Genomic DNA, 16,582 nt, shown 5'->3' with positions numbered 1-16,582 from the left:
CATTCCACCTCCCCACAATTCCTGGGGAGGGGGGAAAAACCTGTAAGCATTAAATTTAACTCATTGACGGTAAAGAAAAAAAAACCAACATTTAGCATTCTTTACCAGATGCCATGCAGGTGAAAGCACAAGCCCAATATTGCAGACCTATTTACAATTGTTAAATATTTACTTTACAACATATTTTCTTCTCCCCGCCCCTAAGAAGGAATAAAAGAGTACCATTCTAGTTTTTTTTACCTACAACTTGGCATCCCTTGCAAAGTGCTGATAACCACCTTATTTTTTATTTTTTAAGCAGGAAAAAAATACCAGCAAAAACTTCACTTAAAAAAAGAGAAACAAACCAAATATCACACACGCACACACACATGCATACCTGGAAGGGAGAACAGGGGGAGCAGAGAAAAAAACACCTGTGTTTCTTAAAAATTATACCGGATTTGTGTAAAAATGAAGAAGTTAAATTGGGTTCGAGGAACACGCAAAACCCACAGCCCTCATAGTAGCTGGCTAACTCTGGCTAAAATAAGTATCATGTGACACACTTGCCAGCAAACAGTACCTTTAAAATGTGCCAGTTTTAAATTCCTCTGATTTTCCTGCCCCTCTTTAGCCCACTCCCCAAGCAGAAGGAAGCGGGGTGGGGGACAGAGAGGGAGGGAGGAATGTCTCTGAGCCCCAGAAGGTGCTCATCACCCAGCGTAAACCTGGGGCTGCAACGGAGGCGGCAGCTTGTCATTCTCCACGTTTTCAGAGTCAATGGCAGCCAAGGCCGGATTGGGGGGCTTGATTTCCAAGGGATACTTCTCCACGATCTCCTGGACCTCCTTGGTGATCCCGTCAGTCCAGTCAATGAGGTCCCGCTCGAGTTTTTTGGCCTCGCTCACAATCCTCTCCTGCCGCTCGTTGAGCTGGGAGAGGAGGTCAAGGTTCCTGTACATCTGCCGGACCCCCACGCAGACGTCAGCCGGCCAACTCTCCGGCTCCTGCTTTTTTGGGGACGCTTGGCCGGACATGTAGCGGTCGAAGTCTTCCTCACTCAGGTTGAGGGACTGGGCATCCAGCTTCTCTATGAAGGCGACGGCACAGCACTGGAGGCAGGGGGAAAGGCACCACGTTTATTCCCACGCTACACAAAGCACAAGATCCATACACACACATAGCACGCCCAACCAGCTAAGCCGCAATTTCTATTCCAGCTGCTTGAAGTTACTCTTGAGCAGTGGCCATGGGGAAAAAAAGGCAAATTACATGCTAGGGAGTGTTAGGCAAGGAACTGAAAATGAAACAGCCGATACCACAGTTGTTGCTGGCAATATGTTGGCACCAGCTTGGCTGCAGGAGTTACCAGAAGGAGGCATACAAGGCACCATCCAACCACCTTAGGGACTCCACTCTGGATTTGTGTAGGGTTTACACCTTATCCCTTTCTTCTCCTGAAGATGTCCCGCAAGGCAGCAAGGTTTAGGATCAGTTTTCCTTCTCCTAGATGGGCTGCCTTCCCAGGTTGATGAGCCCCATCTGCCCCTCACTTCCCTTTACAGCACAGGCAGAAACTGCCTTATTGTCGTTGGGCCCATGACTGGTCTCGTCCGCTCAATCCAGAACCTGCCTTTGCATGCAGGGGAAGTCCCTAACTCCATCAACTGCTCTCACCTGGTTTAGCTGGCCAGTTGAAGCTGTTTCTCCGGGTGTGGCCGCTATTCAATGCTGACAGCTTCTATGAGCCACAGGTGAGAGCTGAGTGCAGGGTGGGGACCAAAGGTGGGTGAACTACCCCAGGAGGAACACAATGTGTCCCCCACCAGAGGTACTAGCCCTCCCCTAACACCATTATTCAAATCTATAGTGCAAGTGCATTTGGAATAATGTGCAGAGTTCTGGCCACCTCAACTTGCAGGAGACTCCAATTCATCAGTTCATCAGTATCAGTCTTTAGTATCAGTCTCATATGAAAAATAAAAATGTGGCTCCCTTCTACACTTGAAGACTTATACAAACTCGCAGCATAATAACTTGCATATAAACGCAGACTTGCCATGGACAAATTCAATGATATTTGGAATCCACTCTTACAAATACTGTAACAGGTTAAAGATCTGGTGAAGTACAATAACAACTTTGTAAAGTATTCAGTTTTGGGTTTTTCCCCTCCTCCCTTTATTTTCCCTTCTACACAGGTGCTGTCTCTCTTTTTCTTTTTCTCTTTTTTATTTACGTCCCACCATGTTTAGTGCACATATCATTATGTACCTTTTGAACTTGCAATAAAGATGTCTGGGGAGAGAAAAACTTGCAGGAGACTCTCCCACAGACTGCAGTCAGCTGGGTGTACAAGGGATGATAAGGTGGTCTCTCAAATAACCAGGCCCTGAGCTATATAGGCCCAGCAGCAAATCGACAGCCAGTGCAAATCCCACAAGCAAGGCATCATATGCAGGTGACGTTTGCCACCCCTTCCCTGCCCCCAGCAAACCAGTTGCCTCCTTCTGCACCAGCTGCAGCCTCTGGACCAACCCCAAGGGCAGTTCCACACACAGCGCATCGCAGTAGTCCAGTCATGAGGTTACCAATGCATGGGCAGCTGTAACAATGAACCAGCCCCTGCCTCCTGCCCCCCACCCCGCAATGTACCTACCAGGTTTGTAAAGTAGTAACCATCTTCGCCAGACATCAGCCGGCTGGGGTTGCAGAACCGAGTGATATACTGGATGTTGGACTGGAGGCGAGGAGGATTCCCCTTCAGGACAATGTAGATGAGGGTGGGCAGGAAGTCATCGGCCGAAGCCGGCTCGTCCTTCGTGGTCCGGATGGCAGTGAAGATGTGTTTGCTGCAGCTGGTGATGCAGGCCAGCTTGTCCCGGGGGACATGCTTGGAATCCATCTCAATGATGTCTGCGAGACACGGGAGAAGCCCAGAGGGTTAGGGAGGGGTGCATTCTCCAGCAGCCATGTGCCCACAGAGGCTCTGGCAGATAGGAAGGTCAGAGGCTCTGGTCCATCTGGGTCAGCGCTGCCGACACTGAACGGCAGCTGCTCTCCCAAGGTTTCGTGCTGCTATACAAACCGACGGCACAACAGCATTTGGAATGCAGGATGCCATTCCGGTCGCCTCCCCTCATATTGTAGAGGTTCAGGAAAGGTCAAGGGGGTGAAGAGGCAAAGGTTGCAGCCTTTGGGGTGTTTTGGCTTGGAGAGAAGGCAAGCCAAATGCGCCCTTTACAAAACTATGCATGGCATGGGGAAGGCAGGTAGAGAAAAGTTTTCTCCCTCTCTTGTCCTACTCATGGGCACCCAAAGAAGCTGAATGTTGGAAAATTCAGGATGGACAAAAGGAAGTACCTTCATGCAGCGCAAACTGCAGAACTCCCTGCCGCAGGAGGCAGAAACGGCCACCAACTTGGGTGACTTTAGAAGAGGATTGGGCAAATATGTGGAGAAAGGTATTGATGGCTACTATCTATGTCCTGGGACACAGGTGGTGCTGTGGGTTAAACCACAGAGCCTAGGACTTGCTGATCAGATGGTCGGTGGTTTGAATCCCCGCAACGGGGTGAGCTCCCGTTGCTCAGTCCCTGCTCCTACCAACCTAGCAGTTTGAAAGCACGTCAAAGCGCAAGTAAATAGGTACCACCCCGGCGGGAAGGTAAACGGCATTTCCGTGCGCTGCTCTGGTTCGCCAGAAGCGGCTTAGTCATGCTGTCCACATGACCCGAAAGCTGTACTCGGGATCCCTCGGCCTATAGAGCGAGATGAGCGCTGCAACCCCAGAGTCGGTCACAACTGGACCTAATGGTCAGGGATCCCTTTACCTATGTCCCGCTTCCACATCTGGAGGCACCAATGCTGCTGAATCCCAGATGCTGGGAGCCACATTCCTGCTTGCTGGTTTCCCATTTTGGCATCTGGCTGGCCACTGTGAGAACAGGAGGCTGGACTAGATGGGCCACTGGCCTGACCCTTAGGACTCTTCTGATGTCCTTGGGACTCTCCCTAGGCCACGCTCTCTCACCACTGCTACTTCCTATTCTTCTGGAGTGTTTCTGCCTAGCTGGAATAAGCCCTTTAACTCTGGAGAACACAGGTGCACGTATGTACAGTTTTCTGACTTAGGTGTGGCCCGAAACATAGCCTACTTTTCCCTCTGGCTCTCTCAGAGTTAGGTAGCCCTACCTGGAGACACTGAGGACCTGGACCTAGTAGAGCTTTCTGTGGGCAATGCATGTGTTCTACCGCTGAGCTTATGGCCCTGAGCAATAAACCTTGGGGAATCTTGTAAGAAACAAAAAGATGCCCCTGTTTCTTGAGTGGTCAATCCCGATCCAATCTTGGATGGTTTTCCATGGAAAGATGCAGCAAAGCCACACACCCTGGGCTGCATCCATGTTCTTGAGGGCCGCCTGTTATGGCGCTTTAGCAGAGAGACGTATTTGTTTCTGTGTCAGTGATTTTAAGGCTGGGCAATGGTTTTGCAAAGAGATCATGGCATTCCACCCGCCCTTGCGCCAGCTGGGACCCAGCATCCCTCGGCATACCTGTGATGGCCTTTACGACCACGTCGGAGACTTCGGGGATTTCTTCATTGACAGGAACACAGAGCATCTGAGGAGTGACCCAGTGCAAAGCTCTGAAAGCAGAGGAGGAGAGAAAGAGAAAGAGCTCAAGAAATCAAGTTGGTAGAGCATGAGACTCTTAATCTCAGGGTTGTGGGTTTGAGCCCCATGTCGGGCGAAAGATTCCTGCATTGCAGGGGGCTGGACGAGACGACCCTCGTGGTCCCTTCCAACTCTACAATTTTAAGATTATGGAATTTGGGAAAGCAAAGTTACAGCTACACTAAAATAACTCCCTTATCACTTTAACAGACATGGAGAACCCCAGGAACTGTAGTTTGTCCAGGGTGCTGGGAATTATAAATTGATGTGGTCAACCCCCTTACATGAACTACAGTTCCCAGAATTCTTGGGGGGGGGGGAGCCATGACTGTGGTGTGAGAGTGCTCACGTATGGCATGAATGCGGCTGTAGTTTAACCTTCTTGGCAAACTAACATGCTCAACAAGAAGAAAATATTTTAAAACAAGACTTAAAAAAAAAAAAAAGAACAAGCAGAAAAAATGTGAGGAAAAAATATTGTAAAAACTGAATACAACCACCATCTACTTATTTTTGTATTTCTTGGGCCTGGTATGCTAATATATAATCTTTAAATGAAACTGATTTAATCTTATTTGTAAAATTAGTAACTAACCCATGTAATACGCCTTTCTGAACCCGATGTCCTGCAGTAAAAACCATGTAAAAATAAACACTGACAATTAAGTAAATTACAGGGATGAATAGCAGAAAATTGCTTTTTTCAAAACATCGTTTTGCTGCTGCTATTGTTATTCTGTTTTTAATACAGTGTTCAGAATACAAATTACATTAATCCTCCTTTCATTATCAGGAGCAGCCCGATTAGACATTCATCACTAGGGATATACCATGCACCATTTTGTTTTAAAGGCTGGTGGACCAAAGTTGACTGTAGCAGAAAATTTATTGGGGGGAGGGATGAGACATGCAAGGGGAATCCAGCTAAAAATACATTTGATAGTACGCAGCAGCCTCTAACTTGCATGACCCAACTACAGGGTCAGGTTCCTCCACCTGCCACTCAAAAATCTGTGTGGCTGGGTAAGATTCCCAAGCAACATTGGTTGCTGGCTTGAAAACTACAGGGGCTGAGACAAAATAGCACACAAAGGCTTATAAATGGGCTACTCGTGTTTACTATGACTGTGTAAAAGTCTTGTGGAACGCTCTGCCACTGGAGAATCAAGCAGATGCCTTCTGTGCCAACTTTTAAATGCCTGCTGATTTTTCCCCCCTATTCTGCCAGGCTTATGCAGGTAATTAAGAATGCATCGTCTTCCACAATGGGTAACGAATGTCTGCTTTTCAAAAACGGAGATGATAGTTTTTGATATGATTTTCTCTTTTTACTGCTATAAATTTTTAATTGATATACAGTGGTATAGAAATATGTTTATAAATGAGTAATAAAATGAATTCAAAATCTCTTGCTTTCCCTGTAATGCTAGGGTCAGTGGTAACCCACCCAGACTGTGTTTTGTTTTAGCTTAGTGGACTATGCTCCTGCTTGTTTTTTACATTTTTTATTTGTTTCCATACTTTACCAAAAATGTCATTTTGAAACTTTTTTTAAAAAAAAATGGGGGTTTACAAACGAGGCAAGGACACCCCTTGGTGCCACCCTGAAGCAGGCAGAAGCATACCAAGCATGGGAAAGGAATAAAAACCTCCTTGAAAGAAAGACTCCCTGGTGGATTTCACCAATAGAGGTTTTAACGGTCAAGAAAACAAACATGGAGGAGAAAAACGCCACCTATGAAGAAATGTTAAGAAAAACAGACCAAGGGCCCAAACTCAGACCTTATGAAGAGATAAAAAGCTTATTCACTGGTTGGTTGCAATACCACCAGGTGAATGATTTGTTAAAAGAGGATAAGAAGAAGTTGGGTTTTGATGATAAAAAATCAAAATTTAACATAGAAATAGTAGAAGGCAAAAACAAAACCCTATCCAGAATCTGTGATATACTATTAGAGTGGTATACAAAGGACGAGGAGGTGAAGGAGGCAATGATTAAATGGGCAATTGACTTTGGCTATAACATCGATTTCGAAAGGTGGTCGGAAGTGTGGAATTGTAACATAAAGTTTACAGCATGTATGGCACTGAGAGAAAATGTTTGGAAGATGTTATATAGGTGGTACCACACCCCTGTGAAATTGGCCAAAATGTATAGATTAAAGGATAAGAAATGCTGGAAGTGTGGTGAGGTGGAGGGTGACCTATATCATTTATGGTGGACATGTAAAAAGGTGAAAGGCTTTTGGGAATCAATTTATAATGAGCTTAAAAAAATACTTAAGTACACTTTTCCCAAAAGACCTGAAGCCTTTTTGCTGGGAATGACGGGCAAAGAAATCAAAAAGGAAGACAAGACGATATTCCTCTATGCCACCACAGCAGCGAGAATTATGTTGGCACAATACTGGAAAGTGGAAACCATCCCCAGCATAAATGACTGGCAGATTAAAATGGTTAATTATGCTGAGCTTGATAAATTAACAGGTAAAATAAGAGATCAAGATGAACAGAAATTTCTGAAAAATTGGAGTAAATACTGGAACTATATTGGAATAAATGTCTAATGTGAACTGGCGGGGTTAGAACAATACTACCAGCGAGTGAATTTAGGATTATAGATTAAAAATCAAATACGTAATGGAAGTAGATATTCGATACTTACCAAAAGGGTGGAAGGGAGTTCAGGGTGTTTTTTTGTGTGTGTGTTTTTTTGTGCATGATGTAGCTAAACTATTTTCTTTGTATAGTTGGAAAAAGGAAAAAGTTGGCTTGTATATCTCTGTTGTAGTGACCCCTTTTTTGTAATCTTTTCTGTGTATATATATATATATATATGTGTGTGTGTGTGTGTGTGTGTGTGTATATATATATATATATTATATGTCTGTTTTGTGTATAACTTTAATAAAAATGTATTAAAAAAAAAAAAAGAAGCAGGCAGAAGCGTAGCAACTACATACAGGCTTATCAAGCAGACTGAAGGCAGAACAACTTCCCCCAAGGGGGCCTTCCCAGAGCCGCACCTGATCCTCCTTTGGACAGCAAGGTCCTTCTTCTCATCCTCCGTCGTTTCTGGGCAAAAAACGTATTTGTAAAGCCGAGTCATGACGTACTTCTCAATCTGGTCCATCGCCTTCTCCGCTTTGTCCGGGGACACTGAAAAAAAGACATCCCGAGATCAAAGAATACAGTGGTACCTCGGGTTAAGTATTTAATTCGTTCCCGAGGTCCGTACTTAACCTGAAACTGTTCTTAACCTGAAGCACCACTTTAGCTAATGGGGCCTCCTGCTGCTGCCGGGCCGCCGGAGTACAATTTCTGTTCTCATCCTGAAGCAAAGTTCTTAAACTGAAGCACTATTTCTGGGTTAGCGGAGTCTGTAACCTGAAGCGTACGTAACCTGAAGCATATGTAACCTGAGATACCACTGTACCTGGCTTCCCCACACAGTTCGAAGAAGCGGAGGCAGAGTCTGCACCAAACTTCCGGTTCCACCTGTTTTTAGCCAAATGCTGCCTGAGAAAACACCTGAGCATCTTCTAGTCAAGAGCCCTCCTTTAAGAGCTGCCCTGCTAGATCAGACCAGGAGTGGGCTCCCTTGAACCAGGAAACGCGTTCAGCCCCTCATGTATGCTACTACTGCAGTGCGTCTTTTGTTAGCCCATAAATGGGAAACGAGCAAGGTCCCAACCAAAGAAGAATGGCAACTTAAGTTGACAGAATATGTGCAGCTTGCAGACTTAACATACAGAAAAAGAGAACAAGAAGAACATATGTTTAGAGAAGATTAGCAAACGTTGATTGAATATATGGGAAATAACTCTGTACAGCTGAAAACACCAGCAGCATTAAGATAAATTCAACAGTGTAAAGAAGTTTTGATGGATGCAATAATGGAATACTGAATGGTATAGTTTTTGTAAAATATGCAGGGATTAATGATATGTAAAATGAACCGTGGAAAGAGAAGAAGGGAAATCATTGATATCTTAAGGATGTAAAAATGAGGATTTTAAACTGTAAAACAGAAAATTTAATAAAAAGTATATACAAAAAAGATAAAGAAAGGAAACTCATTCAGCTCAGACACTGAGCTCCAGCTCTGAGGGCCTTCTGGTGGTTCCCTCATTGCAAGAAGCAAGATTACAGGGAATCAGGCAGAGGGCCTTCTCAGTAGTTGTGCTCACCCTGTGGAACGCTTTTCCATCAGTTGTCCACAAAATAAACATCTGACATTTAGAAAACATCTGAATATGAAAGTTCTTAATGTTTGGTGTTTTACTGTGGTTTTATATTTTGTTGGAAGCTGGTCGGAGTGGCTGGGGCAACCCAGTCAGATGGGCAGGGTATAGATAATAAATTGCTGCTGTTGTGGTTTCTGAACTAGAAGCTTGAGACGGGCTCAAGAGCCAAGGGTCAGAGGGCCTATTTTCTGAACTCTACAGCATCACAGGACCAAGCCCTTGTACCCTAAATCCCTTCTAGTTGTGAGGGGGGGGAGAGCATGGCACTCCTCAGGTGCTCACACTGTGTTTTAAAGTTCCCTCTTGCATGCTCCCACAGAAAAGAGGCCCACACAATCACAAAAAAAGGCTATGGAGGGCTACTAGCCATGATGGCTCTGCTCTGCCTCCACAGTCAGAGGGAGTAATGCTTCCAAACACCAGTTGCTGGAAACCACAGGAGGGGAAAGTGCTGCTTGAGGGTTTCCCCCAGACATCTGGTTGGCCGCTGTGAGCAAGATGGGATAGCTGTGAGGTCCAACTGTGAGGTTACCAATGAATGGGCAGCTGTGTTCAAGCTTTCCCAATCCTGGAACGACCATAGCTGTCTTGCAACGGAAGCTGTAATGTGTGTGCATGCCTCCCCTCCCAAGTCCCACTAATGGCAGCTAAGAGTAGAAATGAGAAATACCTTTCCAGCGGCTCTGCAACTTGTCTGCCAAATTCTGGTAGAAGTCCTGGGCGTATTCGGACTGTTCCTCAATACTCAGGTCCTGGAAAAGAGCACCAGTCGTGCAGGTGAGAATAGGCAATGCAAAGTTACGAGAAAGAAGATTCCGACGAAACATCAGGAAGAACTTTCTGACGGCAATAGCTGCTCAACTGTAGAACAGACTACTTCAGAAGGTGGTCCACCTTCCAATGAAAACAGAGGCTGGATGGCGTTCTGCCAGAGGGTCTTTAGCTGTGACACCTGCATTGGCTTTCCCCAATATCTATTTCCAAAGCTTTCCCCCCTTGTTTACCAACTATCCCCAAGAAAAACCCAACATAAAATCTGAGTAGGTTATCTTAAGATGTGGCAGCTCCATCTGGGCCAAATTTCAAATATTCCTGCAGTAAAGACTGAAGTACGTATGCATACTTTCCCCATAAATATAACAAAAGTATACTACTTGAGCAGATAATCAGGACATTCACATTCTTTGAAGGGGCATAGTCTATTTTCACAAGTCAGCTCAACACCTAATATACATTAATTTCACTCCCTCAAAAGCAAGTCCCTGGTTTTAATTCCACCCACCCTCACTTCCAGAGCGTCCAACGGAAAGCGAGGCCTCTCCGCTCTTGCGAGAGGGACCTACCCGCTTGTGATGCATGTTTTCCAAAAAGTGTTTGCACTGCTTGTAGATCTCCTGGCCGGATTTATGGTACGTCTTGAGAAACTCAATGAACTCCTTGGACACCCGGTCCGTTTCGATGCTGACTTGCCGGCTGATGGAAGGGCTGGGAGCCTTAGCGTCTGGGACATCTGCGGGAGAGAAGACGGCACAACCTTTAGGGCACCCCATTATTTGACTTCACTCCTGCCAGGTTTATATTATGAACTGCAAAGGGGTCACTAACCATCACTGGGCCATTTGGAATGTTGAGAAAGTCCGTGGTGCGCCTGTCATAAGATGGCTGCCAAGGGAGGGGGAGAACACAAAATGGTTGCCACCTCTAAAAGAGCAGAAATAGCAGCCAAAAATGGTGTGGGCACTTGGGGGGGGAGAGCAACATTGCATCTATCCTCTGTTCGGAAGGGAAGGGAAGAAGTGGGTATCCAGTTTTGGCATGTTCAATGCAGGGAAAGCCAAGCCAGTGCAAAAGAAACTGAGCTGGAGGAGCAAAGGGTCTCCCCTGCGCTGTGGATTTTTGAGGTGATCTTTCGCTGGCACCAAAGGAGGTACTGGCATCCTCATGGCACCCCCTGCCATAGAATAATGGTTTGGGAGAACTGTACCTGAGTAGAAGCTTTATATGCAGAAAGCACAAAGCTCCATCCAGGCATTTCCAGACTGACAAGGTTTCCTCTCCTTCAAATGTTGCCTGGGGGCAGCCTTACCACGAGACTGCCTCAGTGGGATGGATGGGAAGCAGGCAGCTCACTCCATCAGCTTTGCCAAACGTCCAGCTGCTTTAGGCACCTCCTGCTTCTGAACTGCGACAGCTAGTCATTCTAAGAACTGTGCTGCAGGGGGTTGGACTAAATGACCCTCAGCGGTACCTTCCAACTCTACCATTCTATGATTCCATGGTGCCCGAGTTTGTTTTTTTCCTCTTCCCTGCCCATTCCTTTACCCTCGTATGTCGCACTTTCTGTTTATGGTTTGGCAGCCTGTGTAGGCAGGGACTGTCTTGATGCAATTGACTGCATGCCAGCCACTACGGGAGCCCTTTCAGCCAAAGAGTGGGCTCCAAAGGCTGCCAAAAGATAAATTAAGCAACACAGTGTTTTAAAACGGCCACCAGCCCCGATCAAAAAGGAGACGAGACAGCGTTCCGCAGGCCGCAAACACACAAAAAGGCACAAGCAAAGCCAAACATTGTCATGGTGCGCTCCAAAATGCAGCGGAAAGTCACCCACCTCTCCGTTTGCCAACCAGGACTGTTCGGAATGGAGGGATGGAGCGTGAGAAGGCGACGCAAATGGAGCAGGGCAGACGAGTGAAAAGCGATGGAAAGAAAAGAGAGAGGGAGAAGGAGAGAGAGAGAGAACAAAACACAGGACAGTCTCAGTTTGCGTTTCACAAATACAACAGCGAGCAAAGCACAAATGTGTCAGAGGCAGGGCACACGATGACAGGTGTCGGTTTGCAGCAGGGAGAGGAAGACTCCAGGAGGCGTTTCACCATTTCGGGCTGGGGCCCAGGCTACCTGGAAGATCGCATCTCCCTGTACAAATCTGCCCAGGTGCTAATGTCCTCGGGGAGCACCTTCCCTGCGTCCCTGGCAACCTGAAAGAGAGCCTTTTCTGTGGCTGCTCCCACATTCCACATTGGGGGATCCCCTTCCGAGAGGTCAGGCTGGCTCCCTTCTGCCGGCATGCTAAAATCTTGCTGTTCAGAGAGGCCTTTGGAAACTAAGGTGCAGGCAATGCACCGGATATATTTTAACGACTAACTAGGTGTTTTTTATGATTAATTTGTTTTGTAACAATGTTTTTAAGTGGTGGAAGCTGCCTCAAATCCCAGCTTGGGAGAAAGTGTGGGATATAAAGAGATTAAATAATAACCCTTCACAGGGTTGCTGTGGGGGCTAAATAAGGAAGGGCAGAACCATGTATGCCACCTTGAGCTCCTTGGAGAAAAGAAAAGGTGGGATACAAATGTTAAATAATGGCTGTTCAGCAACCATTGCATCCAACCACCAGGAGCTCCTTAGTATGCAGTGATGCAAGATGGCAATGAATTGCTTATCACTGCTCTGTGGCAGGGCTGCTCCAGGTGAGCTGACCTTCCCACCAGAGCAACTTCTTTTAAACTTGCACAAAAACTCTCCTCTTTTAACCTATTTTCAGCTACCTGACCTGAATGCCTTCCCTCTTACACACTCTTACACACATGCTTACACACTCTCATCCCCTTTCCCCCACCTTCTTTCCTTCTCTTCTTCCTTCATCTCTCTCTTCCTTCTTTCTTTTTCCTTCTTTCCTGCTATGGTATCTCTTCTCTCTTACATATCCTGTCTCAATTATTATTATTACTATCAGTTTTATTTCAATGCACCTCTCTCTACTGATTTCTGGGGGGCAGAGGGAAGAAAGAGAAAGAGTGTGTCCCTTTCATATTTGCTTATACTAACCTCATTTCTAACAGATGGGGTAAGGAAATTAAGCATGTACAAACCTAACAAAATTGAATATCAGCTTTTTTGTATTTTAGGCACCCCCTCGCCCTAAAAAAAAAAAAAAAAAAGCCATGATGAGGCACCACTAAGATGTCTGAACCACATGGCAATACAAATGAGTTTATCTGAGCTTTTTAAACACTAACAAAAAGCACATACACCCTTTTTGGGTTTGTGTATCTAGCTCAGGGGCAGGGGTGCAAGAGAGGGAAAATGTATGGATTAGGAAATTAGTGGGGCTGTGGGACTGAGCACCACAAGACACACACACAAACACACACTGAAGACAGAGAGTGTCCAGGAAACAGTGTTCTACCCAAAGAGGACACACAGCCTCGCATTATCTTTTAAGTGACTTCTACATGGGGGTCTTGAAGCCGTGCAACTGGCCACACCAAGCGTCTTCACTGTTGACTTTGCTGCAGCCCAATGTACACGGTGGAGGCTTAAAAGCATGCCTGCCCCTTTGGAGCCCCTTTCGCACAAACACCAAACCCCCAAACCCTCTACTTGAACAGGTGGGGCAGGGGAATAGGAAGGTGGAGACTCACCGCAAGACACAGAAACACACAGGAAGCTCAAAGGCAGGCAAAGCATCAGTGAAAACTGTCATCTAGAGGAACATCCACATCAGCCTAAAGCCTCGCACTACGGTTGTGCCACTTTCCTGGCTAAGCAAGTGCCAGAGGACCATAATTTCTCCAGGACTACAGGAAGCAATATGTGTTCCTTCTTCCGAGCCGCCCCTGCCCCCCCCCCCACCCGCGCGCGCTTTAGGGGCAGGGTGTGGGGTTGTAGCCCTCCTGCTAGGCTCCAACTCCCATCAGCTCCAACCCTTGGTCAAGAGATGATGAGAGTTGTGGTTAAGATACGAAGAAGAGCCCAGCTGAATCAGGCTCACTTATGTCTAGCATCCTCTTCTCACAGTGGCCAACCAGATGCCTGTGAGAACTCACACGCCTTCCAGAGCACAAGAGCCCTCTCCTCTCCTGCAGTTTCAGAAGCATCGCTGTCACTAACTGTTGAGATAGAGCATAGCCATCGTGGCTAGTAGCCATCAACAGCCCTCTCCTCCAGGAATCTGTCTAATCCTCTTTTAAGGATTTGATTGTGGTTAAGAGACCTGATCCTCCCCAAACACCCCAGCAGGAGTGGGGCCCTACAGCCCTCCAACAACTCTCCCATTGCCCCCGACCACTGACCATGCTGAGCAGGGCTGAAGGGAGATGGAGTCCCTTTGTACCTGGGGTGCCACAAGTTCCTCGCTCTTGTTGTAGCGTTATGGGGAGGGCAGGGAGAAGACGGTCAGGAGTCTAAATATCATGGGCGATATGATGCCCAAATTGTCCGAAACCTGGTAACTGTTCAGAACAGATGCACTTCTGGAATCTTAGCAGTTTTACGGAGAGCAAGGATTTAACACACTAGACATTTAAGGCCATTTAGGCCAGGTTTTGAACCGCATGTTCTTCCTCAGCAATTACATTTGGAGCAGAAATCGGGAAGGTAGGTTATCACAGAGGGCAAATTCCAGAGACAAGAGACTAAGCAGGGAATCTTAGAACTATCAGAAGTGATGGATCCTTTCATGCTGGATGCTGGGGTCCAGGATATGGAACACCATTGCTACTATGCCATGCGGGGAGACACTCCAGCATCATCTAGCTGGCTTCTGCCAGAAACCCCGCACTTAATCCAATGTGGTGTAGTGGTTAGTCTTGGACCTGGGAGAGACCAGGGTTTGAATCCCCAGTCGGCTCTGAAGCTCACTGGGTAACGCTGGAGCCAGCCACTGCCTCTCAGCCTAACCAACCTCACAGGGTTATTGTGGGGATTAAATGAGGAATCATGTATGCCACATTAGGCTTCCTGCAGAAAAAGGTGGGATATAAATGTGATAAATAACATAAAATAAATTTGATCCAGCCTTTGACTTCAAAAATATGATATCCACCTTTTGGATGGAGAGGGAGTACAATTTCTTGAAACAGTCAATCAGTGCAGCTCATAAGAAGTTTGGCAAAAAGCAGCAAGGAAGAGGAGAGCCCTACTGTGTTCAGAAGAACACAAAGAGGTAGTGCTCAGGAAAAGCTGGGGGACCTAAGGGAGGGCTGCAGCTCAGTGGCAGAGCGTCTGCTTTGCATGCAGAAGGTCCCAGGTTCAATCCCCAGTATCTCCAGTTGAGCTGGTTGCCCTGTCTGAAACCTCTGGAGAGAGGCTGCCTGCCAGTGTAGACAATACTGAGCCAGATGATCCAATGGCCCGACTCTGTATAAGGCAGCTTTCTGTGAAACAGAGTTGTACCACCCTGTAGTTTAAGCACATCAGATCTAGCTCTGTGGCAGCAGGGAAGAGCCACAGCTCAGTGGTGGAGAGCATCAGCTTTGCATGCAAAAACATCCAAGGTACAATCCCCAGCATCTCCAGGTAGCTCTGGGAATACTCTAACTGGAGAGTTGCTGCCAGTCAGTGTAGGAAGCACCATGTTAAGTGGACCAACATCTGCCTTAGTGTAATATAAGGCAGCTTCCTGGGTTCCCATCGGCCTTCCGGACAGATATAGTGAATGGGAAATGTGTTCTGCAAGCACAACAGAAACCATGTAGGAAGCTGTTTCTATTAAAATTGGACCCCACAGAACCCTTGAAAAAACAGGTTAGGGAAAGGCACGGAAACAGAAACAAAAACTGCTGCAGATAGAAAAGCTTGGATTTGGAAAGCCAAAAAAAAGTGCAGGATATGGCTGTGGATACACACAGCTCTCTTTTTATTTCTTAAAAACATGTTTCCAGTCCTTATTGGGACAAAGGTAGGGTTGGAAGTGTGTGGCTTAAGACTGCTTAATTCTCAGAAGCAAGAAAACTGGTCAAGCAACTGGAGGGGGAGCATCTTCCCCAATACTAACCACCTCAGACCCTATGACCAACAAGTGAGGCCTTCTTGGTGGGGCTGCCACCAGGGCTGCCCACCTGGTGCTGACCCACAACAGAGCCTTTTCAGTGGAGGTTCCCTGGTTGTGGAATACCTTCCCTAGTGAAGTGTGATTGTCTCCGTCCTTATTCAGGAGAAATGTTCCTATTGACCCAGGTGCATATGGTGACTGAAGAAGACTGTTCCTAGCAACCCTGAGAACATGGGATGGGAAAATGTGTTTAATGGCCTGTAGAGTAATTTTTTGAACAGTAAACTGATTGTAGATGTTTTTTATTATGTTTTTAGAATGTTTTAAAATGTTTGCTTTGTTTTTGTTTCAAATGGTACATCTGTTTCCTGCCCATGGCTCCTCAGTAAAGAGGAGCAGAATATAAACTGGACTGAATTGAAATGAACTGAAAAATAAAAAAAAATTAATTCAGAGTCCCTGCCCCTCCCAAGACTAGCAAAACTAGAATTATGTAAGGTCAGTCAATTTGCAGACTAGGGGCAGAGTCATAGTGTGTGGTTATAATTATGATAAAGGGCACCTTCAGCCCTGTTCTATTTCTACATTCAAAGACTTGCTTTTTAAAGGAAGAAGAACACTAATAGTTGACCTAAAAAAATTAGAAATATAATCTCATTTCTGTCACATACAACTCCTAATTTCCCCTTTTCACTGTTATGGCCTGGAGGGGCAGCTTTGATCCAACAGCTTCTATCTCTCAGAGCCTTTTTAAAAAATCTGCCCTTCTTAGAGCCGGAAGGAAATATTCCAATTCAGAACAGTCTCAAGGCCTGAGAATTTTTAGTTTTGCTTAAAACCTAAGAAAAGAAACATCAATGCACACAAGAGACTCCATTATGCACATTCAACACTTTTGTAAGTTA

At 46.1% G+C, this 16,582-nt stretch overlaps 1 protein-coding gene across 6 annotated transcripts in view; it reads right to left on the bottom strand.

Moving 5' to 3' along the window:
• Positions 1–268: 268 nt before the first annotated feature.
• Positions 269–16,582, bottom strand: part of RABGEF1 (RAB guanine nucleotide exchange factor 1) — a 28,846-nt gene continuing 12,532 nt past the window's right edge. For 4 of the 6 annotated variants that reach the window (XM_081843584.1, XM_081843588.1, XM_081843585.1 and 1 more), the window contains exons 4-10: positions 11,514–11,534; positions 10,249–10,415; positions 9,576–9,657; positions 7,685–7,817; positions 4,539–4,630; positions 2,642–2,898; positions 269–1,094 (exon numbers count right to left, since the gene is read on the bottom strand). In XM_081843584.1, coding sequence (XP_081699710.1) covers positions 696–1,094; positions 2,642–2,898; positions 4,539–4,630; positions 7,685–7,817; positions 9,576–9,657; positions 10,249–10,415; positions 11,514–11,534 — 1,151 coding nt within the window. In that variant the 3' untranslated portion in view covers positions 269–695. The remainder of the gene's footprint in view (positions 1,095–2,641; positions 2,899–4,538; positions 4,631–7,684; positions 7,818–9,575; positions 9,658–10,248; positions 10,416–11,513; positions 11,535–16,582) is intronic. The other 2 variants (XM_081843587.1, XM_081843589.1) reach the window with 1 other exon arrangement.

Source organism: Podarcis erhardii (genome assembly GCF_964252035.2).
Source record: "Podarcis erhardii genome assembly, chromosome: 16".
NCBI lineage: Eukaryota > Metazoa > Chordata > Lepidosauria > Squamata > Lacertidae > Podarcis > Podarcis erhardii.
The sequence above is the reverse complement of the archived record's forward strand: the minus strand, read 5'-3'. Positions and strand labels throughout refer to the sequence as shown.